A 25,874-nucleotide genomic window follows, 5' to 3' on the forward strand; every position below is an offset into this window, starting at 1 on the left:
AGCCTGCATGAGTAATATTGGTCGTGAAAGCCTACATGAGTAATATTGGTCACGAAAGCCTGCATGAGTAATATTGGTCGTGAAAGCCTACATGAGTAATATTGGTCGTGAAAGCCTGCATGAGTAATATTGGTCACGAAAGCCTACATGAGTAATATTGGTCGTGAAAGCCTGCATGCGTAATATTGGTCACGAAAGCCTGCATGAGTAATATTGGTCATGAAAGCCTGCATGAGTAATATTGGTCACGAAAGCCTACATGAGTAATATTGGTCGTGAAAGCCTACATGAGTAATATTGGTCACGAAAGCCTGCATGAGTAATATTGGTCAAGAAAGCCTGCATGAGTAATATTGGTCACGAAAGCCTGCATGAGTAATATTGGTCACGAAAGCCTGCATGAGTAATATTGGTCGTGAAAGCCTGCATGAGTAATATTGGTCGTGAAAGCCTGCATGAGTAATATTGGTCGTGAAAGCCTGCATGAGTAATATTGGTCACGAAAGCCTGCATGAGTAATATTGGTCGTGAAAGCCTGCATGAGTAATATTGGTCACGAAAGCCTGCATGCGTAATATTGGTCGTGAAAGCCTACATGAGTAATATTGGTCGTGAAAGCCTGCATGAGTAATATTGGTCGTGAAAGCCTGCATGAGTAATATTGGTCACGAAAGCCTGCATGAGTAATATTGGTCGTGAAAGCCTACATGAGTAATATTGGTCACGAAAGCCTGCATGAGTAATATTGGTCGTGAAAGCCTGCATGAGTAATATTGGTCGTGAAAGCCTACATGAGTAATATTGGTCACGAAAGCCTACATGAGTAATATTGGTCGTGAAAGCCTACATGAGTAATATTGGTCACGAAAGCCTGCATGAGTAATATTGGTCGTGAAAGCCTACATGAGTAATATTGGTCACGAAAGCCTACATGAGTAATATTGGTCACGAAAGCCTGCATGAGTAATATTGGTCACGAAAGCCTGCATGCGTAATATTGGTCACGAAAGCCTGCATGAGTAATATTGGTCGTGAAAGCCTGCATGAGTAATATTGGTCGTGAAAGCCTACATGAGTAATATTGGTCGTGAAAGCCTGCATGCGTAATATTGGTCACGAAAGCCTACATGAGTAATATTGGTCGTGAAAGCCTGCATGAGTAATATTGGTCACGAAAGCCTACATGAGTAATATTGGTCGTGAAAGCCTGCATGCGTAATATTGGTCACGAAAGCCTGCATGAGTAATATTGGTCATGAAAGCCTGCATGAGTAATATTGGTCACGAAAGCCTACATGAGTAATATTGGTCGTGAAAGCCTGCATGAGTAATATTGGTCGTGAAAGCCTACATGAGTAATATTGGTCACGAAAGCCTGCATGAGTAATATTGGTCAAGAAAGCCTGCATGAGTAATATTGGTCACGAAAGCCTGCATGAGTAATATTGGTCGTGAAAGCCTGCATGAGTAATATTGGTCGTGAAAGCCTACATGAGTAATATTGGTCACGAAAGCCTGCATGAGTAATATTGGTCAAGAAAGCCTGCATGAGTAATATTGGTCGTGAAAGCCTACATGAGTAATATTGGTCACGAAAGCCTACATGAGTAATATTGGTCACGAAAGCCTGCATGAGTAATATTGGTCGTGAAAGCCTGCATGAGTAATATTGGTCACGAAAGCCTGCATGAGTAATATTGGTCGTGAAAGCCTGCATGAGTAATATTGGTCACGAAAGCCTGCATGAGTAATATTGGTCGTGAAAGCCTGCATGAGTAATATTGGTCACGAAAGCCTACATGCGTAATATTGGTCGTGAAAGCCTACATGCGTAATATTGGTCACGAAAGCCTGCATGAGTAATATTGGTCGTGAAAGCCTGCATGAGTAATATTGGTCGTGAAAGCCTGCATGAGTAATATTGGTCGTGAAAGCCTACATGAGTAATATTGGTCGTGAAAGCCTGCATGAGTAATATTGGTCGTGAAAGCCTACATGAGTAATATTGGTCGTGAAAGCCTGCATGAGTAATATTGGTCGTGAAAGCCTACATGAGTAATATTGGTCGTGAAAGCCTGCATGCGTAATATTGGTCGTGAAAGCCTGCATGAGTAATATTGGTCGTGAAAGCCTACATGAGTAATATTGGTCGTGAAAGCCTGCATGAGTAATATTGGTCGTGAAAGCCTACATGAGTAATATTGGTCGTGAAAGCCTACATGAGTAATATTGGTCACGAAAGCCTACATGAGTAATATTGGTCGTGAAAGCCTGCATGCGTAATATTGGTCGTGAAAGCCTGCATGAGTAATATTGGTCGTGAAAGCCTGCATGAGTAATATTGGTCACGAAAGCCTACATGAGTAATATTGGTCGTGAAAGCCTGCATGCGTAATATTGGTCGTGAAAGCCTGCATGAGTAATATTGGTCGTGAAAGCCTACATGAGTAATATTGGTCGTGAAAGCCTGCATGAGTAATATTGGTCGTGAAAGCCTACATGAGTAATATTGGTCGTGAAAGCCTACATGAGTAATATTGGTCACGAAAGCCTACATGAGTAATATTGGTCGTGAAAGCCTGCATGCGTAATATTGGTCGTGAAAGCCTACATGCGTAATATTGGTCACGAAAGCCTACATGAGTAATATTGGTCGTGAAAGCCTGCATGCGTAATATTGGTCGTGAAAGCCTGCATGAGTAATATTGGTCACGAAAGCCTACATGAGTAATATTGGTCGTGAAAGCCTACATGAGTAATATTGGTCGTGAAAGCCTACATGAGTAATATTGGTCACGAAAGCCTACATGAGTAATATTGGTCGTGAAAGCCTGCATGCGTAATATTGGTCGTGAAAGCCTGCATGAGTAATATTGGTCACGAAAGCCTACATGAGTAATATTGGTCACGAAAGCCTACATGAGTAATATTGGTCGTGAAAGCCTACATGAGTAATATTGGTCACGAAAGCCTACATGAGTAATATTGGTCGTGAAAGCCTACATGAGTAATATTGGTCGTGAAAGCCTACATGAGTAATATTGGTCACGAAAGCCTACATGAGTAATATTGGTCGTGAAAGCCTGCATGCGTAATATTGGTCGTGAAAGCCTACATGCGTAATATTGGTCGTGAAAGCCTGCATGAGTAATATTGGTCGTGAAAGCCTGCATGAGTAATATTGGTCGTGAAAGCCTACATGAGTAATATTGGTCACGAAAGCCTGCATGAGTAATATTGGTCGTGAAAGCCTGCATGAGTAATATTGGTCGTGAAAGCCTGCATGAGTAATATTGGTCGTGAAAGCCTGCATGCGTAATATTAGTCACGAAAGCCTGCATGAGTAATATTGGTCGTGAAAGCCTGCATGAGTAATATTGGTCACGAAAGCCTGCATGAGTAATATTGGTCGTGAAAGCCTGCATGAGTAATATTGGTCACGAAAGCCTGCATGAGTAATATTGGTCGTGAAAGCCTGCATGAGTAATATTGGTCATGAAAGCCTGCATGCGTAATATTGGTCGTGAAAGCCTGCATGAGTAATATTGGTCGTGAAAGCCTACATGAGTAATATTGGTCACGAAAGCCTGCATGAGTAATATTGGTCGTGAAAGCCTGCATGAGTAATATTGGTCGTGAAAGCCTGCATGAGTAATATTGGTCGTGAAAGCCTGCATGCGTAATATTAGTCACGAAAGCCTGCATGAGTAATATTGGTCGTGAAAGCCTGCATGAGTAATATTGGTCACGAAAGCCTGCATGAGTAATATTGGTCGTGAAAGCCTGCATGCGTAATATTGGTCGTGAAAGCCTGCATGAGTAATATTGGTCACGAAAGCCTGCATGAGTAATATTGGTCGTGAAAGCCTGCATGCGTAATATTAGTCACGAAAGCCTGCATGAGTAATATTGGTCGTGAAAGCCTGCATGCGTAATATTGGTCACGAAAGCCTGCATGAGTAATATTGGTCACGAAAGCCTGCATGAGTAATATTGGTCACGAAAGCCTGCATGAGTAATATTGGTCATGAAAGCCTGCATGCGTAATATTGGTCACGAAAGCCTGCATGCGTAATATTGGTCACGAAAGCCTACATGCGTAATATTGGTCACGAAAGCCTGCATGAGTAATATTGGTCATGAAAGCCTGCATGCGTAATATTGGTCACGAAAGCCTACATGCGTAATATTGGTCACGAAAGCCTGCATGCGTAATATTGGTCACGAAAGCCTGCATGCGTAATATTGGTCACGAAAGCCTGCATGCGTAATATTGGTCACGAAAGCCTACATGCGTAATATTGGTCACGAAAGCCTGCATGAGTAATATTGGTCATGAAAGCCTGCATGCGTAATATTGGTCACGAAAGCCTGCATGCGTAATATTGGTCACGAAAGCCTGCATGCGTAATATTGGTCACGAAAGCCTGCATGAGTAATATTGGTCACGAAAGCCTGCATGAGTAATATTGGTCGTGAAAGCCTACATGAGTAATATTGGTCACGAAAGCCTGCATGAGTAATATTGGTCACGAAAGCCTACATGAGTAATATTGGTCGTGAAAGCCTGCATGAGTAATATTGGTCGTGAAAGCCTACATGAGTAATATTGGTCACGAAAGCCTACATGAGTAATATTGGTCGTGAAAGCCTGCATGCGTAATATTGGTCGTGAAAGCCTGCATGAGTAATATTGGTCGTGAAAGCCTACATGAGTAATATTGGTCGTGAAAGCCTGCATGAGTAATATTGGTCGTGAAAGCCTGCATGAGTAATATTGGTCGTGAAAGCCTGCATGAGTAATATTGGTCGCGAAAGCCTGCATGAGTAATATTGGTCACGAAAGCCTACATGAGTAATATTGGTCGTGAAAGCCTGCATGAGTAATATTGGTCGTGAAAGCCTGCATGAGTAATATTGGTCGTGAAAGCCTGCATGAGTAATATTGGTCACGAAAGCCTACATGAGTAGTATTGGTCATGAAAGCCTGCATGAGTAATATTGGTCACGAAAGCCTGCATGAGTAATATTGGTCACGAAAGCCTACATGAGTAGTATTGGTCATGAAAGCCTGCATGAGTAATATTGGTCACGAAAGCCTGCATGAGTAATATTGGTCGTGAAAGCCTGCATGAGTAATATTGGTCATGAAAGCCTGCATGAGTAATATTGGTCGTGAAAGCCTGCATGAGTAATATTGGTCACGAAAGCCTACATGAGTAGTATTGGTCATGAAAGCCTGCATGAGTAATATTGGTCGTGAAAGCCTACATGAGTAGTATTGGTCATGAAAGCCTGCATGAGTAATATTGGTCACGAAAGCCTGCATGAGTAATATTGGTCACGAAAGCCTACATGAGTAATATTGGTCATGAAAGCCTGCATGAGTAATATTGGTCGTGAAAGCCTGCATGAGTAATATTGGTCATGAAAGCCTGCATGAGTAATATTGGTCGTGAAAGCCTGCATGAGTAATATTGGTCATGAAAGCCTACATGCGTAATATTGGTCGTGAAAGCCTGCATGAGTAATATTGGTCACGAAAGCCTGCATGAGTAATATTGGTCATGAAAGCCTGCATGAGTAATATTGGTCATGAAAGCCTACATGAGTAATATTGGTCGTGAAAGCCTGCATGAGTAATATTGGTCATGAAAGCCTACATGAGTAATATTGGTCATGAAAGCCTGCATGAGTAATATTGGTCATGAAAGCCTACATGAGTAATATTGGTCGTGAAAGCCTGCATGAGTAATATTGGTCATGAAAGCCTACATGAGTAATATTGGTCATGAAAGCCTACATGAGTAATATTGGTCACGAAAGCCTACATGAGTAATATTGGTCACGAAAGCCTACATGAGTAATATTGGTCATGAAAGCCTACATGAGTAATATTGGTCATGAAAGCCTACATGAGTAATATTGGTCACGAAAGCCTACATGAGTAATATTGGTCATGAAAGCCTACATGAGTAATATTGGTCATGAAAGCCTACATGAGTAATATTGGTCACGAAAGCCTACATGAGTAATATTGGTCACGAAAGCCTACATGAGTAATATTGGTCATGAAAGCCTACATGAGTAATATTGGTCACGAAAGCCTACATGAGTAATATTGGTCATGAAAGCCTGCATGAGTAATATTGGTCACGAAAGCCTACATGAGTAATATTGGTCATGAAAGCCTACATGAGTAATATTGGTCGTGAAAGCCTGCATGAGTAATATTGGTCACGAAAGCCTACATGAGTAATATTGGTCGTGAAAGCCTGCATGAGTAATATTGGTCACGAAAGCCTGCATGAGTAATATTGGTCGTGAAAGCCTGCATGAGTAATATTGGTCACGAAAGCCTACATGAGTAATATTGGTCACGAAAGCCTACATGAGTAATATTGGTCACGAAAGCCTGCATGAGTAATATTGGTCACGAAAGCCTGCATGAGTAATATTGGTCGTGAAAGCCTGCATGAGTAATATTGGTCACGAAAGCCTACATGAGTAATATTGGTCACGAAAGCCTGCATGAGTAATATTGGTCGTGAAAGCCTGCATGAGTAATATTGGTCACGAAAGCCTACATGAGTAATATTGGTCACGAAAGCCTGCATGAGTAATATTGGTCGTGAAAGCCTGCATGAGTAATATTGGTCACGAAAGCCTGCATGAGTAATATTGGTCACGAAAGCCTACATGAGTAATATTGGTCACGAAAGCCTACATGAGTAATATTGGTCACGAAAGCCTACATGAGTAATATTGGTCGTGAAAGCCTGCATGCGTAATATTGGTCATGAAAGCCTGCATGAGTAATATCGGTCGCGAAAGCCTACATGAGTAATATTGGTCGTGAAAGCCTGCATGAGTAATATTGGTCACGAAAGCCTACATGAGTAATATTGGTCGTGAAAGCCTGCATGAGTAATATTGGTCACGAAAGCCTGCATGAGTAATATCGGTCGCGAAAGCCTACATGAGTAATATTGGTCACGAAAGCCTACATGAGTAATATTGGTCGTGAAAGCCTGCATGAGTAATATTGGTCACGAAAGCCTGCATGAGTAATATTGGTCACGAAAGCCTGCATGAGTAATATTGGTCGTGAAAGCCTGCATGAGTAATATTGGTCGTGAAAGCCTACATGCGTAATATTGGTCATGAAAGCCTACATGAGTAATATTGGTCGTGAAAGCCTACATGAGTAATATTGGTCATGAAAGCCTACATGAGTAATATTGGTCGTGAAAGCCTGCATGAGTAATATTGGTCATGAAAGCCTACATGAGTAATATTGGTCACGAAAGCCTGCATGAGTAATATTGGTCGTGAAAGCCTACATGAGTAATATTGGTCACGAAAGCCTGCATGAGTAATATTGGTCGTGAAAGCCTGCATGAGTAATATTGGTCGTGAAAGCCTGCATGAGTAATATTGGTTGCTCCGTGTTCAACGTACGTACGGTAGACGTGGAACATCTTTGCCAACTTTGGGACGTGGGGCCCAGCGTTGGCCCAGCAACTTTCCCTAACGACGTGAGCTCGGCGCGGCTTTGCTCGGTGAGAAATTGACACTTCTGAGACCCCTAGTGACTTGAGGGAGTCGGGCGAGGAGGAGGAGGAGACGTTTTTCGGTTTGGACATGTTTGTTTGTTGTAGTACAGAGTTAGACTGATGGCCTTAATCTAAGTTGTCTTGTGGTTGTTGTTGTTGTTTGACTTGCATCCCACTGGGATTTTTGCACACAGCGTTGGTGTACGGTGCTTTTTCTGCAATATTTTTGCTGTCTTTTCTTGGATTTTCTGTTTGCACATAGTCACTTTAAGATGTTTTCTTGTTCAGAAACGTCGTGATTTTTGTTTTTATTTTATTTTACTTTCTACGTGACTTTACCGAAAAAACCTAAGAAGATGATTCCTTGCAGTCACGAAAGCTTCAAATCTAGAATTTTCTTGTTCATGTTTTAGTTTTTTTGTTTGTTACGGTTGCACCCGATTCAAGAGCCGAAAGTTCATGAAATTGAACTTAAACTAAGCAATGAACTGAACTGAAATAAATGAACTGAAGTCATCGCAGCGGGCGGCCGCACGACAAACTGCGCGTCGATGGTAAAAATGCCTTCGCTGTTAAATGACGCGGATAGACGCATTTGCCCGGACGTAAAATAAATAAGTGGGAAAAAACTCGCCACTCGGCATTCTTTACGAACGAAAAAGAACCGCGCATACCGAGCAAATTAAAACCTCCTCCCACTTGCTGCTGCTGCTGCCAAGCAAAATCAAACCTCAATATCTGGGCGAAGTGGCTCATCACCTGGAAATGTCGAGCGAGCAGCCAACATCATCCGCTGCGTAGGGCCACGGAGTCTGTGGGGCAGCGAGTTTGTGGGGCAGCGAGTCTGTGGGACAGCGAGTCTGTGGGGCAGCGAGTCTGTGGGGCAGCGAGTCTGTGGGGCAGCGAGTCTGTGGGCAGCGAGTCTGTGGGGCAGTGAGTCTGTGGGGCAGCGAGTCTGCGACAGCGAGTCTGTGGGGCAGCGAGTCTGTGGGGCAGCGAGTCTGTGGGCAGCAAGTCTGTGTGGTGGGGCTGGAGGGAGGGGGTTGGGGGGAGGGGCGGGGTTGGGGGGTGCCCATGTCATCAATTTCACCACGACTCACATCGACCACTTGAAGCCACTGATTCACTCATTCACTCACTCACTCATTCACTCACTCACTCATTCACTCACTCACTCATTCACTCACTCACTCATTCACTCACTCATTCACTCACTCACTCACTCACCCATTCACTCACTCACTCATTCACTCACTCACTCATTCACGCGTCCCTGTACGTATCTATGTATAATTATTCATTAAGCGCCCATCACAGCCCTGCCCAGGTAGTGCAGGGGGGCGATGATTTTGACGCGAACCTTGTCAAGACGAGGGTGAACAAGCCACAGGAATGCACCTCTTAACGCGGGCTGCAATCGTTCGCTGCAACCGCTCGCTGCAACCGCTCGCCGCCGTCTTGCCGCGCACGAGGGCACAGCCCCTTGCGATTGCCCGCTCCGAGATCCGACGTGGGCTTCCGTCTACCGAGCGAACACAGCGTTCGTATGAGGCCACCGCGCTCGTCGCACGCAACAAAGTGCTTGGGGTTCTGACCTCCGCCGATCACGACGACGCGCTCTGGGCTCTGCTATCGGGGTCGTTCAATAACAGAGGTCGCAACTGGGTACCCGAAACCTGCACCCTACCCGATACCCGGCTACCCGTACCCGGCCGGGTACGGGTACGGGTACCCGTTTGCGACCCTGGTGCGGACGGGTACAGGTACGGGTAGGCCGTGAGTCACTGGTGAGTCACCGTTTGTCACTCATTTCCCAACGTCTTGTCTCTTCTCACAATTCAAGTTCCTAGAATCAACCCACCCGCGCCTGCAACATGGCTTCATCCCAGAGGTCGCAATCAGGTACCCGATACTCGTACCCTACCCGTACCCGGCCGGGTACGGGTAGGGTACGGGTACGGCCGGGTACGGGTAGCCGTTTGCGACCCTGGTGCAGCCGGGTACGGGTAAGGAATCAAAACCCGTTTGCGACCTCTGCTCAATAGCGAGAGCGCTCAGGGGGGTGCTCTGCCTGTCGGATGCATCGGAGGAAGCCATCCCCCCCCCACCATCAGTGAGACCGTGAAAGTTGAACCGGATGTTGAGTCGTCGCCTGGCCGACACCACGACGTGTAGCGCAGTATCAGCGACAAGGCAACTCTACGGGACGTCTGGCAAAAAAAAACCATTACGAATCGATCTTGATTTGAAGCTTTCGTGACTGCAGGAATCCATATTCTTTGGTTCTTTAGGTAAAGTGACGTGGGTAGAAAATGAAATGAATCACGACGTTTCCATCGCAAGACAAGCGGTCGTGCTCAGGCGGAAAAAATAGAATCCAGCAGTGGAGCTGCTGAACCAGCAAAAGAGCAGCTACAACAATTACGAATCGTCAGCGTCGACAACATCGTCTGGCACGCGTCGTGACGGGCACCGCGTGACTTTACCGAAAAAACCCTAAGAATATGAATTATTTATTATTAAAATTAAAAATTAAAATTATTTTTTATTTTTTACCTACGTGACTCTACCGAAAAAAACCTAAGAATATGAATTATTTATTATTAAAATTAAAAATTAAAATTATTTTTTATTTTTTACCTACGTGACTCTACCGAAAAAAACCTAAGAATATGAATTATTTATTATTAAAATTGAAAATTAAAATTATTTTTTATTTTTTTACCTACGTGACTCTACCGAAAAAAACCTAAGAATATGAATTATTTATTAAAATTTTAAATTAAAATTATTTTTTATTTTTTACCTACGTGACTACCGAAAAAAACCTAAGAATATGAATTTTTTATTATTAAAATTAAAAATTAAATTTATTTTTTATTTTTTTACCTACGTGACTCTACCGAAAAAAACCTAAGAATATGAATTTTTTATTATTAAAATTAAAAATTAAAATTATTTTTTATTTTTTACCTACGTGACTCTACCGAAAAAAACCTAAGAATATGAATTTTTTATTATTAAAATTAAAAATTAAAAATCTTTTTTATTTTTTTACCTACGTGACTCTACCGAAAAAAACCTAAGAATATGAATTTTTTATTATTAAAATTAAAAATTAAAAATCTTTTTTAGTTTTTTACCTACGTGACTCTACCGAAAAAAACCTAAGAATATGAATTTTTTATTATTAAAATTAAAAATTAAAATTATTTTTTATTTTTTACCTACGTGACTCTACCGAAAAAAACCTAAGAATATGAATTTTTTATTATTAAAATTAAAAATTAAAATTATTTTTTATTTTTTACCTACGTGACTCTACCGAAAAAACCCTAAGAATATGAATTATTTATTATTAAAATTAAAAATTAAAATTATTTTTTACCTACGTGACTCTACCGAAAAAAACCTAAGAATATTGTACAGTGCTGCTGATTGCTGCTGCTGCTGCATCAACATTCCCCGGCAGAATCCCGTGCCGACTTCCACGGGAAGTGTGCCCATACAATGCCCTCGCCGCCTCGCCGTGAACCGGTCCTGGGCCTCCCCTAGGTCGACTCGGCCTCGAATCGGTTAGCTGGCGCGGTGCGTAAACATCGCCACTGGGGAGACAAAGGCGGCCGGGAGTGGCGCTGGCCACACACCCACCCACCTCGTGTGCCACAGTGCCGGCCTTCGTAGGCGCTCGCTAACAGCACAGCACTTGCCACTACAATCTGTTGAGGCTATACGGGGCGGGGGGCGATCTTTGTCTTTGTGGAAGGAAACCGCGAAGCCCCGGAGAGAGAGAGAGTCCACACGCGAGAGGCAGGCCAGGCCACGGTCAACTTCCTCCAACACGACGACGATTTCGGCGTGCCAGTTCTTTTTTGCGGTCGCACGAAAGCTTTGGCACTGCATGCGTCGCCCTGATAAGTAGCGTTTGAAAGAGACGTTTCCGCAATTAGCGACGGCAGCAACAATATTTTGTAAAAAAATATTTCCCCCACGGTGGAAAGTTACGCGAAGAATGGTGACAGGGACTTGAGTTGCGAGACCAAAAGGAAGGGGGGGGTAGATTATCGGATTGCCAGCAGCAATAACACTTCTAGATTTGAAGCTTTCGTGACTGCAAGGATTCATACTCTTAGTTCTTTCGGTAAAGTCACCATGTAGGTAAAAAATGAAATTAATTTTAATTTCATTTTTTAGCAATAACACTGGTCAACAAAAAAAAATTTCTGGCCTGGACTTTTGCAGCTGTTCTAGACTAATTTCAGGGTGCCGATTCCAAATCTGATCTCAGATTTGCTCTATCACATCTCATTTTTATGCTATCGGCATACCCCATTTTCATTGATTTTACCCGAAATTAACTCCGTTACTTATGATTGCAAGTTGTTGCGAGTCAGTGACTGCTTTAGTGTTAAAATATGGTGCTGTATTTTTAGGATAGTGTGTTTATAATATAATTTTATTTAGATAAATATGGTGCTGTATTTTTAGGATAGTGTGTTTATAATATCATTCTATGTAGATATCCACATTTATTTAATATTTTTCTTCCGCAGTTTTTATTGAAAATGCAATATTTGAGATCTCAAAAACCTGATGTGATAGACAGAAACTGATGCCAGATTTGGAATCAGCACCCCACAAAATCACCTTCAAACCGTTGGAATACCTTATGCCAGAAAAAGTGTGTTGACCAGTGTAACCATTGAGGGGTTGTTTTTGGTTGCGTCGATGTGAATGTGTCCATTTTAAACAATTGCTGTGGGTTTAAACGTCCCCGCGGGTTTACTCTCCAACACGCAACCGGCGGTGCTGAACTCCTAACTCATTGGCCTCGTTTGACGACACATTTATTTTCACGCAATTTAACCCAAAGACACCTCCTGTGGGTAAATATTGGTCGCGGACTACCACCGAGTGATGAATGAAAAATGGTTTCAACGCGTTCGTCAATAGCAATAACAACGTGTGTGGCCTTAAATATATAATAGGCGACGTTTCGGGCAATGGGTCTTCTTCATGGCACATATTTACATGCGCCGCGGTGGCGAGATGTTAACTACCTCTCCAGGTGCACGTGGGTTTGATCCACAAACCTGACACCTGCTGCTGTACATTTGGAGTTTGCGAGTCTCTCTCTCTCTCCCCGTGGTGAGATGTTGACTACCTCGCCTGGTGTACAGGAGGCCGTGGGTTCGATCCACAAGCCTGACGCCTGCTGCTGTACATTTGGAGTTTGCGTGTCTCTCTCTCTCTCCCCGTGGTGAGATGTTAACTACCTCGCCCGGTCCGCAGGTGCGCGTGGGTTTGATCTACAACCCTGACGCCTACTGCTGTACATTTGGAGTTTGCACGTTTCTCTCTCCCCGTGGTCGCGTGGGCTTTTCTCCAGCCCTTTGGGTTTTTTCCCCGTCCATGTTTAGGATAAACGTCACACGCGTTCGTAGAGTATTTGGCTGCTGTAAGTTTCCACGCGATGAGCCCACTTCGTGCGAGCGATCATTTGTGGTGGCCAGGTCGCTTGTGAAAAGAGAGCTGCACCAACTCGGTAGGGCCTGACACCCGGTGAGTTGTACGCCTTTTGGCGTCATCTGGTCCAACACCAATGGAGACTATGCTCTAAGAAAAGCTGTCTCGGATGTGGACCAATCAACTTCAAGGACAGTGCATATCAATATCATTATCAGAGTTGTTTCTTTTTGTTTGCATTTTGACTGCTTGTGTTGTGCTTATTGCAAACATGATGCCTTGTATAAAGGTGTCAGTTTTTGTACCAGTTGAAAGGGTAAAAACCTACTACTGTATTTTGCCACTGGTAAAGGAGATGTCTCATAGTGTAATCTTCGTAGTTTTCAGTTTACATCACCGGGTGCATTCGAGGCGCCCGCGGTGCCGCTGCAGAGTTCCAAACGGAGCGATGGAATCGTGTGCGGAGATCGCCCGGCCTCTGCCCGTTGCGCACACGCCATGAGCCGTTCCTGAATTGTTTCGTCGCTGTCCCCTTTACCCCGCGTCCGATCAACCGCAGACTGACGGAGCATCGGCGACGCAGGGGTGGACAACTTCTTGACCGGTTTCGCCCGCGTTGGGGCTCATCAGTGAGCTCGGAGTCTTCCCCCCAATGCGCTCCCTTCGTGGAATCTGAGGCTAAAGGTAAACAGCTGTTGGTGTGTTTACGCGGCCATTCACGCGCCGGCTTTACGCGAGCAGCAGTCTAAAGTCTCGCGGCAGTAAAACGACAATGATCCCATCACGATGGTGTGTGTCTTTTTTGGTGGCTTGCTGTGCGTCTGTGTGTGTCTCTTGTGTGTGTGTGTCTTGTGTGTGTGTGTCTCTTGTGTGTGTCTTGTGTGTGTGTCTTGTGTGTGTGTGTCTCTGTGTGTGTGTCTCTGTGTGTGTGTCTTGTGTGTGTGTGTCTCTTGTGTGTGTGTGTCTCTTGTGTGTGTGTGTGTCTTGTGTGTGTGTGTGTCTTGTGTGTGTGTGTCTCTTGTGTGTGTGTGTCTCTTGTGTGTGTGTGTCTTGTGTGTGTGTGTCTCTTGTGTGTGTCTTGTGTGTGTGTCTTGTGTGTGTGTGTCTCTGTGTGTGTGTCTCTGTGTGTGTGTCTTGTGTGTGTGTGTCTCTTGTGTGTGTGTGTCTCTTGTGTGTGTGTGTGTCTTGTGTGTGTGTGTGTCTTGTGTGTGTGTGTCTCTTGTGTGTGTGTGTCTCTTGTGTGTGTGTGTCTTGTGTGTGTGTGTCTCTTGTGTGTGTGTCTCTTGTGTGTGTGTGTCTTGTGTGTGTGTGTGTCTTGTGTGTGTGTGTCTCTTGTGTGTGTGTGTCTGTGTGTGTGTGTCTCTTGTGTGTGTGTGTCTTGTGTGTGTGTGTCTTGTGTGTGTGTGTCTCTTGTGTGTGTCTCTTGTGTGTGTGTGTCTCTGTGTGTGTCTCTTGTGTGTGTGTGTCTCTGTGTGTGTGTCTCTGTGTGTGTGTGTCTCTTGTGTGTGTGTGTCTCTGTGTGTGTCTCTTGTGTGTGTGTGTCTCTGTGTGTGTGTCTTGTGTGTGTGTGTCTCTTGTGTGTGTGTGTCTCTTGTGTGTGTGTGTTTCTTGTGTGTGTGTGTCTCTTGTGTGTGTCTCTTGTGTGTGTGTGTGTCTCTTGTGTGCGTGTCTCTTGTGTGTGTGTGTCTCTGTGTGTGTGTCTCTTGTGTGTGTGTGTCTCTTGTGTGTGTGTCTCTGTGTGTGTGTCTCTTGTGTGTGTGTGTGTCTCTTGTGTGTGTGTCTCTTGTGTGTGTGTGTCTCTGTGTGTGTGTCTCTTGTGTGTGTGTCTCTTGTGTGTGTGTGTCTCTTGTGTGTGTGTGTCTCTGTGTGTGTGTGTCTCTGTGTGTGTGTGTCTCTGTGTGTGTGTCTCTTGTGTGTGTGTTTCTCTGTGTGTGTGTCTCTTGTGTGTGTGTCTCTTGTGTGTGTGTGTCTCTTGTGTGTGTGTGTCTCTTGTGTGTGTGTGTCTCTGTGTGTGTGTCTCTTGTGTGTGTGTGTCTCTTGTGTGTGTGTGTCTCTGTGTGTGTGTCTCTTGTGTGTGTGTGTCTCTTGTGTGTGTGTCTGTGTGTGTGTGTCTCTGTGTGTGTGTCTCTGTGTGTGTGTCTTGTGTGTGTGTCTTGTGTGTGTGTCTCTGTGTGTGTGTCTCTTGTGTGTGTATGTCTCTGTGTGTGTGTCTCTGTGTGTGTCTCTTGTGTGTGTGTGTCTTGTGTGTGTGTGTCTTGTGTGTGTGTCTTGTGTGTGTGTCTTGTGTGTGTCTCTTGTGTGTGTGTCTCTGTGTGTGTCTCTTGTGTGTGTGTGTCTTGTGTGTGTGTGTCTTGTGTGTGTGTGTCTTGTGTGTGTGTGTCTTGTGTGTGTGTCTCTTGTGTGTGTGTGTCTCTGTGTGTGTGTCTCTTGTGTGTGTGTGTCTCTTGTGTGTGTGTGTGTCTCTGTGTGTGTCTCTTGTGTGTGTGTGTCTATGTGTGTGTGTGTCTTGTGTGTGTGTGTCTTGTGTGTGTGTGTCTTGTGTGTGTGTCTCTTGTGTGTGTGTGTCTTGTGTGTGTGTCTCTTGTGTGTGTGTGTCTCTGTGTGTGTCTCTTGTGTGTGTGTGTCTCTGTGTGTGTCTCTTGTGTGTGTGTGTCTTGTGTGTGTGTCTCTTGTGTGTGTGTGTGTCTCTGCGTGTGTGTCTCTTGTGTGTGTGTGTGTCTCTGTGTGTGTCTCTTGTGTGTGTGTCTTGTGTGTGTGCCTCTTGTGTGTGTGTGTCTCTGTGTGTGTGTCTCTGTGTGTGTGTGTCTCTTGTGTGTGTGTGTCTCTCTGTGTGTGTCTCTGTGTGTGTGTGTCTCTCTGTGTGTGTGTCTCTGTGTGTGTCTCTTGTGTGTGTGTCTGTGTGTGTGTGTGTGTGTGCGTCTGTGTGTGTGTCTCTGTGTGTGTGTGTGTCTCTGTGTGTGTGTGTCTCTGTGTGTGTGTCTCGGTGTGTGTGTGTCTCTTGTGTGTGTGTGTCTCTGTGTGTGTGTCTCTTGTGTGTGTGTGTCTCTTGTGTGTGTGTCTGTGTGTGTGTGTCTCTTGTGTGTGTGTCTGTGTGTGTGTGTCTCTGTGTGTGTGTCTCTGTGTGTGTGTCTTGTGTGTGTGTCTTGTGTGTGTGTCTCTGTGTGTGTGTCTCTTGTGTGTGTATGTCTCTGTGTGTGTGTCTCTGTGTGTGTCTCTTGTGTGTGTGTGTCTTGTGTGTGTGTGTCTTGTGTGTGTGTCTTGTGTGTGTGTCTTGTGTGTGTCTCTTGTGTGTGTGTCTCTGTGTGTGTCTCTTGTGTGTGTGTGTCTTGTGTGTGTGTGTCTTGTGTGTGTGTGTCTTGTGTGTGTGTGTCTTGTGTGTGTGTCTCTTGTGTGTGTGTGTCTCTGTGTGTGTGTCTCTTGTGTGTGTGTGTCTCTTGTGTGTGTGTGTCTCTGTGTGTGTCTCTTGTGTGTGTGTGTCTCTGTGTGTGTGTGTCTTGTGTGTGTGTGTCTTGTGTGTGTGTGTCTTGTGTGTGTGTCTCTTGTGTGTGTGTGTCTTGTGTGTGTGTCTCTTGTGTGTGTGTGTCTCTGTGTGTGTCTCTTGTGTGTGTGTGTCTCTGTGTGTGTCTCTTGTGTGTGTGTGTCTTGTGTGTGTGTCTCTTGTGTGTGTGTGTGTCTCTGCGTGTGTGTCTCTTGTGTGTGTGTGTGTCTCTGTGTGTGTCTCTTGTGTGTGTGTCTTGTGTGTGTGCCTCTTGTGTGTGTGTGTCTCTGTGTGTGTGTCTCTGTGTGTGTGTGTCTCTTGTGTGTGTGTGTCTCTCTGTGTGTGTCTCTGTGTGTGTGTGTCTCTCTGTGTGTGTGTCTCTGTGTGTGTCTCTTGTGTGTGTGTCTGTGTGTGTGTGTGTGTGTGCGTCTGTGTGTGTGTCTCTGTGTGTGTGTGTGTCTCTGTGTGTGTGTGTCTCTGTGTGTGTGTCTCTGTGTGTGTGTGTCTTTTTTGGTGGCTTGCTGTGTGTGTCTCTTGTGTGTGTGTCTTGTGTGTGTGTCTCTTGTGTGTGTGTCTCTGTGTGTGTGTCTCTGTGTGTGTGTCTTGTGTGTGTGTGTCTGTGTGTGTGTGTCTCTGTGTGTGTGTCTTGTGTGTGTGTCTCTGTGTGTGTGTCTCTGTTTGTGTGTCTCTGTGTGTGTGTCTCTGTGTGTGTGTCTCTCGTGTGTGTGTCTCTGTGTGTGTGTCTTGTGTGTGTGTCTCTTGTGTGTGTGTCTCTTGTGTGTGTCTCTTGTGTGTGTGTCTTGTGTGTGTGTCTCTGGTGTGTGTGTGTCTTGAGTGTGTGTCTCTGTGTGTGTGTCTCTGTGTGTGTGTCTCTGTGTGTGAGTGATGGTGCAGTGGTTAGCGCTACGCTGCGCTATGAACCCGGCGACCCGGGTTCAATTCCCGCTCACGGCCAACACCCAGTGACGATTATCTGAACCGGTCATGGGCCTCCCCTAGGTCGACTCAGCCTCCAATGAGTACCTGGTGCGGTGTGTAAACATCGCCAACTGCAAAGACAAAGGCGGTCGGGCGTGGTGCTGGCCACCCACCCCCTCGTGTACCGTTCCGGCCTTCGTAGGTTGCTCGCTAACAGCACTTGCCCCTACAGTCTGTTGAGGCTACACGGGGGATCTTTGTCTTTGATCTTTGTCTCTCTGTGTGCGTAGCGGATCGCGCAAGGCGCTACGAACCCGGCGACCCCGAGTTCGATTCCCGCTCGCGGCCAACGCCGTTGACGATCACCTGAAGCGGCGCGTAGCGAACGTCGCCACTGCGGGAGACAAAGGCTGCCGGGCACGGTGCTGGACGCCCGCCCCGCTCGTGGGCCGTGTCGTCCCTTCGCAGGTGGCTACTCGCTCACGGCACTTGCCCCAACAGTCTGTCACAGGCTACGCGGGGGATCTTTGTCTTTGTAGAGGATTGCAAATCTGGGATGGTCACCTCTGCCGTGCTTTAGGAGTGACACAGCCACAATTATAATTTTGCGTGCGGTGGTGGTGGTGGCGGCGGCGGCAGCAGCAGCGGCGACGTTGTTCAGGAGGTTGATGCCACCAGTGGGAAGGTCTCCTCCTGCTGCTGCTGCTGGCCACGAGGAGAGGGCTTCAGCAGAGAGACACAGAGAGAGAGAGACAGAGAGAGAGAGAGACAGAGAGAGAGACAGAGAGAGAGAGAGACACAGAGAGACACAGAGAGAGACAGAGAGACAGAGAGAGACAGAGAGAGAGACAGAGAGAGAGACAGAGAGAGAGACAGAGAGAGACAGAGAGAGAGACAGAGAGAGACAGAGAGAGAGACAGAGAGAGAGACAGAGAGAGAGACAGAGAGAGACACAGAGAGAGACAGAGAGAGAGAGAGACACAGAGAGACAGAGAGAGAGACAGAGAGAGACAGAGAGAGAGACAGAGAGAGACAGAGAGAGACAGAGAGAGACAGAGAGAGACAGAGAGAGACAGAGAGAGACAGAGAGAGAGAGAGACAGAGAGAGAGACAGAGAGATAGATGTGTCGCAACACATTTATAAATAACGCGATCTAACCCAAAAACTTTTATTATGAATAATACTGGTCGCGAAAGCCTACGTGGTAAACTAAATATAAATGTGACGTTAAACCCGCCACCACCCGACACAGCCAACTAGTAAGGTATACCAAGCGATGTAGTTAACATCTCCTAGTCACCGTGATGATGAGAGAGAGAGAGAGACACACACAAACTCCAAATATACAGCAGCAGGCGTCAGGGTCGGGATCGAACCCACGACCTCCTGCACGCCAGGCGAGGTAGTCAACATCTCCTAGCTACCGTGATGATGATGAGAGAGACACGCAAACTCCAAATATACAGCAGCAGGCGTCAGGGTCGGGTTCGAACCCACGATCTCCTGCATACCAGGCGAGGTAGTTAACATCTCCTAGCCACCGTGATGATGATGAGAGAGACACGCAAACTCCAAATATACAGCAGCAGGCGTCAGGGTCGGGTTCGAACCCACGATCTCCTGCATACCAGGCGAGGTAGTTAACATCTCCTAGCCAACGTGATGATGATGAGAGAGAGAGAGACACACACAAACTCCAAATATACAGCAGCAGGTGTCAGGGTCAGGATCGAACCCACGATCTCCTGCATACCAGGCGAGGTAGTTAACATCTCCTAGCCATCTCATTCATGATTTTGCCACGGCAGCTGAGGCTAGGGAAGAACATGAGCTTGAAGAAGTGAATCTAGGGCGAGTGCACGTCTTGACGCGCTTACCTTGAGTCGACCAAGAGGAGTTGATTTTGCGTTGGCGGTCAACAAAATAGGTCCGATGACTTGGCATCGAAACACGTCTGCAGTACTGTAATGTAACACTTGTACATTCTTAGGCCCTTCCCTCCGCTTAGCCTCGGGCCGCTCGTAACCTTCAACGCTGGCCTGGGTGCAACGATTGCGATACCCACCGGTGCGGCTCGCAACCACGCGCCGTGACGCCCGTCCTCGCCTCTCGTGATTCTCCCGTAGCGAGCTCGCTGACCCCGTGGCGAGCTCCCTGACCCCGTGGCGAGCTCCCTGACCCCGTGGCGAGCTCCCTGACCCCGTGGCGAGCTCCCTGACCCCGTGGCGAGCTCCCTGACCCCGTGGCGAGCTCCCTGACCCCGTGGCGAGCTCCCTGACCCCGTGGCGAGCTCCCTGACCCCGTGGCGAGCTCGCTGACCCCGTGGCGAGCTCCCTGACCCCGTGGCGAGCTCCCTGACCCCGTGGCGAGCTCCCTGACCCCGTGGCGAGCTCCCTCCCCTCCTCCCGCGAGCAGCGTAGAGCCGAGAGACCGGGGGGGGGGGGGGGGGGGCGTGAGCCGCGCTCAATCCGAGGATGCCCGTGGTCCGTCAAGGCCACGAGGAGGTCATGGACGGAGGGAGGAGCAAGTCCATTTAAGAGCTCATCATTGCTCGGTGGACTTTACCTGGTGAAATAAATGGAATAGTGGGCTAGTAGAAGTCGTGGTGGTGGTGGTGGTGAAACAGCTGGTCGGGTGTACAATATCGTTGTTATTGGCGGCAGCACTGTCCGTGTATAAACTATGGGGGGCTGCCCGTGTGTAAACTATGGGGGGCTGCTCCCCCAGTTAGACACCAGATGACTGCCCGTGTATAAACTATGGGGGGCTGCCCGTGTGTAAACTATGGGGGGCTGCTCCCCCATTTGGACACCGGATGACTGTCCGTGTGTAAACCATGGGGGGCTGCTCGTGTGTAAACTATGGGGGGCTGACCCCCCAGTCGAACACAGCAAGCACGAGAGGGTGCCTGCAACAATGTCGTCGCGTCGTGTTAAATACGAGAGCTGTTTCATTTTAAAACGGCCATTGGAGCATCTGTAAATACAATGTTTTTTTATTCCACCTTCTCGCAGAAAGCTATTGAATCTAAACTATAAACTGTTTTTTTTTATGCCGGGTAAGACACCCACTGAGCTATTAGCTTATTTTTCAGAAGCGACTCTTGCTATTAGAAATGATAGCTCAACGAGTAACTCATCGTCATCATAATCATTGTGTGCAAAGGAATAGCAGCAGCCAAACACTCTAAACGCGTGGTGACGTTGATTCTAAATGTGGAGGGAAATACCGGAGGACCCGGAGAAAAATCCACGCGACCACGGGGAGAGAGAGAGACACGCAAACTCTAAATATGCAGCAGGCGTCAGGGTCGGGATCGAACCCATGACCTCCTGTAGACCAGGCGAGGTAGTTAACATCTCACCACGGGTAGAGAGAGAGAGACACACAAACTACAAATATACAGCAGCAGGCGTCAGGGTTGGGATCGAACTCAGGACCTCCTGCATACCGGGCGAGGTAGTTAACATCTCCTAGCCACCGTGATGACGATGAGAGAGAGAGACACGCAAACTCCAAATATACAGCACCAGGCGTCAGGGTCGGGATTGAACCCATGACCTCCTGCATACCGGGCGAGGTAGTTAACATCTCCTAGCCGCCGTAACGCAGCCACGCCTCGAGACCCCACCGCCCCATCCTCGCCCGAGGCAATTCATGGGAACCGGTCTTTGAAAGAGCAAAAACCGGCCGAACCTGATGGCGCCGGCTCTGTCATGAAACCGTTGACGATTGGGGCCCCGGGGAATGTTGACATCGGCTGGGGGCGAGGCTGGGCTGTAAATCGTGAGTCTCAACGAGTGTGCCGCACTTACTGCATTTATCGTGGGGCAATGCAACCTTTAAACCCCCCTGCCCCCCCCTCCTCCCCCCCCTCCTCCCCCCCACATCGTCACACCGCCTCCCGCCTTCAGCGTTGCTCTCTGCAAGTCGCCGCTGTGAGGCGGTCGGCCAGAAACCCTCGGTCGGCCCTTGGCGAGTGGCAGCGTCGGAGTGACGCGGTGGCCACATGGTGGCCACGCGGTGGCCACGCGGTGGCCACATGGTGGCCACGCGGCCTCAACTGCGGACCGTATGGGTGGACCCATAGAGACCTACAGTGATACACAGAGACACAGAGACACACAGAGATACATAGAGACCCACAGAGATACACAGAGATACGTAGAGACACACAGAGACACATAGAGACACATAGAGATACATAGAGACCCGCAGTGATACACAGAGACACACAGAGATACACAGAGACCCACAGAGATACACAGAGACCCATAGAGATACACAGAGACCCACAGAGATACATAGAGACCCACAGAGATACACAGAAACCCACAAAGATACACAGAGACCCACAGAGATACATATAGACACACAGAGATACACAGAGACCCACAGAGATACGTAGAGACACAGAGAGACACACAGAGACCCACAGAGCTACACAGAGAACCGGAGAGATGCATTAAAGACAAGCCATAGTCGCGTGCGTGTCACCATGAAACCAAATCTATTCCCATGATGATGAAGATGATGATGATGAAAATGATGACGATCATGATGACGATGCTGACACTGATGAAACTCATTGATGATGTTGAAACTGAAATTATGATTATGATGAGACTCTAAATAATGCTGCTGATGATGATGATATTGAAGGTGATGCTCACTCATGATGATGATGATAATGCGGATTTTAATTGCACTGATGATGTTGCTGCTGCTTTGACTGATGACATTAATGATGCTGAAGATGATACTGATGATATTAATGATACTGATGATATTGATGGTGCCGACTCTTAATGGTGGTTGCGATGATGATGATGATGAGAATGACCACTCCTGATACTGGCCTGAGCAAAACGTCGGACATCGTACAGCGCTTAGCAAGCAACGCAGAAAGGGGTGGGGATAGGGGGGGGGGGGTGAGCGAGAGAGAGACCCCGAAAAAGCCCGAGGCGGACCCTACGCAACAGATGAGTCGGTACGTCCGTGCAAAGCGGTGAGTTGACGATTGAACATTCCGTGTCTGGCTTTCTCTCCGTCTCTCTGTCTCCGTCTCTGTCTCTCTCTGTCTGTCTCTCTCTGTCTCTCTCTCTGTCTCTCTGTGTGTCTCTCTGTCTCTCTCTGTGTGTCTCTCTGTGTCTCTCTGTGTGTCTCTGTCTGTCTCTCTCTGTCTGTCTCTCTGTGTCTCTCTCTCTCTCCGTCTCTCTCTCCGTCTCTGTCTCTCTGTCTCTCTCTGCATCTCTCTCTCTCCGTCTCTCGTTGCAGAGTCTTCGCCTGGAGGGACTGGCCCAAGTGAACGATGAAAACGATGAAAATGTCACGTTGCGCTCTTGAGCGGAAGATTAATCTGTCGAGCGGCGACCGCGCTTTGAATCAATAAGACGACGACGACGACGACGACTCAAACGTCGGCGGCGGGTGGCGGCGGTGGTGGCGGTGTTGGTGGTGGCGGTGGTGGCGGTGGCGGTGATGTGTTCTTAAAGGCAAGAAGCGCTGGTTTAAGAACCGCTCGTCGGCAGATGATAGTTGAACCGAGCGGGCGCTCGACACAAGCCGACGGCGCCTGGTGGGTGAAGACCTCTGGGGTTTGGCAATGGTGCACAGCAAGTAGGACAGAGACCTTCGGCCCGGGTTTAGACTCTTGGTGGTGGGGTGAGTGGGGGCGTGGGGGATTGAGAGAGAGGAGTCAGGGACTGACAGAGGCGGGATAGACGGACGAGACAACAGAGAGAGCTGAGACAGGTAGAGACAGAGAGAAGAGACACACGGAGACAGAGAGAGACAGAGAGACAGAGAGAGACAGAGAGAGACAGAGAGACAGAGAGAGACAGAGAGACAGAGAGAGACAGAGAGAGACAGAGAGAGACAGAGATAGACAGAGAGAGACAGAGAGAGACAGAGAGGCAGAGAGAGGCAGAGAGAGGCAGAGAGAGAGAGAGAGACAGAGAGAGACAGAGAGGCAGAGAGAGGCAGAGAGAGGCAGAGAGAGGCAGAGAGAGACAGAGAGAGACAGAGAGAGACAGAGCGAGGCACACGGAGACAGAGAGAGACAGAGAGAGACAGATAGAGACAGAGAGAAGAGACACACGGAGACAGACAGAGAGAGACAGAGAGAGGAGGTGGGAGACTGTGCGTTGTCTCGTGGAGAGCAGCGTGGTGCGGTTCGTTGGGAGGCCCAGCGGGAGGAGGTGGAGTGAGGAAGGGGAGGAGGAGGAAGAGGAGGATGGAGCTGGAGTTGGGGTTCTTGTCGGAGGCCGAGCGCAAGGCCATCCTGGAGGTGCTCAAGAGGGATGAGGAGTTGCGGCAGATGGACGACACGAGGCTCAAGTGAGTGGGTGGGTGGGTGGGTGAGTGAGTGGGTGAGTGGGTGGGTGGGTGAGTGAGTGGGTGGGTGGGTGAGTGGGTGGGTGAGTGAGTGGATGAGTGGGTGGGTGGGTGGGTGAGTGAGTGGGTGGGTGAGTGGGTGGGTGGGTGAGTGGGTGAGTGGGTGGGTGGGTGAGTGAGTGAGTGGGTGGGTGAGTGAGTGGGTGAGTGGGTGAGTGGGTGGGTGAGTGAGTGGGTGGGTGGGTGGGTGAGTGGGTGGGTGAATGAGTGAGTGGATGAGTGAGTGAGTGGGTGAGTGGGTGGGTGAGTGAGTGGATGAGTGGGTGAGTGAGTGAGTGAGTGGATGAGTGGGTGAGTGAGTGAGTGGGTGGGTGGGTGGGTGGGTGAGTGGGTGGGTGGGTGAGTGTGTGAGTGGGTGGGTGAATGAGTGAGTGGATGAGTGAGTGGGTGGGTGAGTGGGTGGGTGAGTGGATGAGTGGGTGAGTGAGTGAGTGAGTGGGTGGGTGAGTGGGTGAGTGGGTGGGTGAGTGAGTGGGTGAGTGAGTGAGTGAGTGGGTGGGTGGGTGGGTGGGTGAGTGAGTGAGTGAGTGGGTGGGTGGGTGAGTGAGTGGGTGGGTGGGTGAGTGGGTGGGTGAATGAGTGAGTGGATGAGTGAGTGGGTGGGTGAGTGAGTGAGTGGGTGAGTGAGTGAGTGGGTGGGTGAGTGAGTGGGTGGGTGAGTGAGTGAGTGAGTGGGTGGGTGGGTGGGTGAGTGAGTGAGTGGGTGGGTGGGTGAGTGGGTGGGTGGGTGAGTGGGTGGGTGGGTGAGTGGGTGGGTGGGTGAGTGGGTGGGTGGGGTGAGTGAGTGGATGAGTGGGTGAGTGAGTGAGTGGGTGGGTGGGTGGGTGAGTGAGTGGGTGGGTGGGTGGATGAGTGGGTGGGTGGGTGGGTGAGTGGGTGGGTGAATGAGTGAGTGGATGAGTGAGTGGGTGGGTGAGTGGGTGAGTGGGTGGGTGAGTGAGTGGATGAGTGGGTGAGTGAGTGAGTGGGTGGGTGGGTGGGTGGGTGAGTGAGTGGATGAGTGGGTGAGTGGATGAGTGGGTGAGTGGATGAGTGGGTGAGTGAGTGAGTGGGTGGGTGGGTGGGTGAGTGAGTGGGTGGGTGAGTGGGTGGGTGGGTGAGTGAGTGGGTGGGTGGGTGGGTGGGTGAGTGAGTGAGTAGGTGAGTGGGTGGGTGGGTGGGTGGGTGAGTGAGTGAGTGGGTGAGTGAGTGGGTGGGTGGGTGAGTGGGTGGATGAGTGAGTGAGTGGGTGGGTGGGTGAGTGAGTGAGTGAATGGATGATAATACAAATAAAACATTCAAATTCTCACGACGTTTCGATTGCAACACAAGCAATCATCATAAAAAATAACGCCACTTTTTTCAAATTTTCTTGCTGTGGTTTTCACACCTGATGATGATTGCTTGTGTTTCAATCGAAACGTCGTGAGAATGTAATAGTTTTATTTTTATTAGTTTATTATTTCCCTTCTACGCGACTTTACCGAAAGAACCAAGAATATGAGTAATGGTTTTGTTTACGTTACAAACCTTACCGATTGGCCGTTGTCGGGTGGTTGGTGGGTGGGTTGAAGACACATTTGTATTTACGGCATCTAACCTCAAAAGTCCTTTATTATGGATAATAGCGGTCGCGAAAGCCTACTGCGCGTTAAACCGAACGAATACATCGTTATGAGTTTTGCGCTCATTACACACAACGTGCTCGCCACAAATGCACCACGATACCTCGCTGGTCTCGTCAAGAAGCGATAAACCATCATCATCACGCCAACTCCGCTCATCCTCGCAGCAGAGGCAGCAGCGGCAATTTTGTCTCAGCCATGGAACCAAGGCGGTGGTCACCGCATCGTCATCCATCGCACGGCGCTTTCAGACGCGATTCTACGGTCCGTCTGGAACGCTCTTCCGATATCAAGAAGCCACTGGGGAGCTGTGATGCCCTTTTAAATCATCGTCGTCATCTACATTGACAAACTCATTTCTTGAGAACTGCTTCTTGTCGTTGTTGTGTTTGGTTTGTTATCTTTCCACCGCTCACTCCGATCGGCACGTTTGGCTACGTGCGGTGCGAGAGAAG

General features: G+C 48.0%; 1 protein-coding gene and 1 long non-coding RNA gene across 2 annotated transcripts in view; both read left to right on the forward strand.

The window, feature by feature from the left end:
* Positions 1-22,908, forward strand: part of LOC144950279 (uncharacterized) — a 41,060-nt gene extending 18,152 nt beyond the window's left edge. Inside the window, exons 2-4 of the long non-coding RNA XR_013640366.1 lie at positions 13,582-13,706; positions 17,709-17,886; positions 22,697-22,908. This is a non-coding gene — a long non-coding RNA (uncharacterized LOC144950279). The remainder of the gene's footprint in view (positions 1-13,581; positions 13,707-17,708; positions 17,887-22,696) is intronic.
* A 389-nt stretch (positions 22,909-23,297) lies between these two features.
* The window catches only part of LOC144950277 (synaptotagmin-like protein 4), a 21,504-nt gene continuing 18,927 nt past the window's right edge, over positions 23,298-25,874 (forward strand). Inside the window, exon 1 of the mRNA XM_078880351.1 lies at positions 23,298-23,758. Coding sequence (XP_078736477.1) covers positions 23,655-23,758 — 104 coding nt within the window. The 5' untranslated portion in view covers positions 23,298-23,654. The remainder of the gene's footprint in view (positions 23,759-25,874) is intronic.

This window comes from Lampetra fluviatilis, chromosome 57 (assembly GCF_964198595.1).
Source record: "Lampetra fluviatilis chromosome 57, kcLamFluv1.1, whole genome shotgun sequence".
NCBI lineage: Eukaryota > Metazoa > Chordata > Hyperoartia > Petromyzontiformes > Petromyzontidae > Lampetra > Lampetra fluviatilis.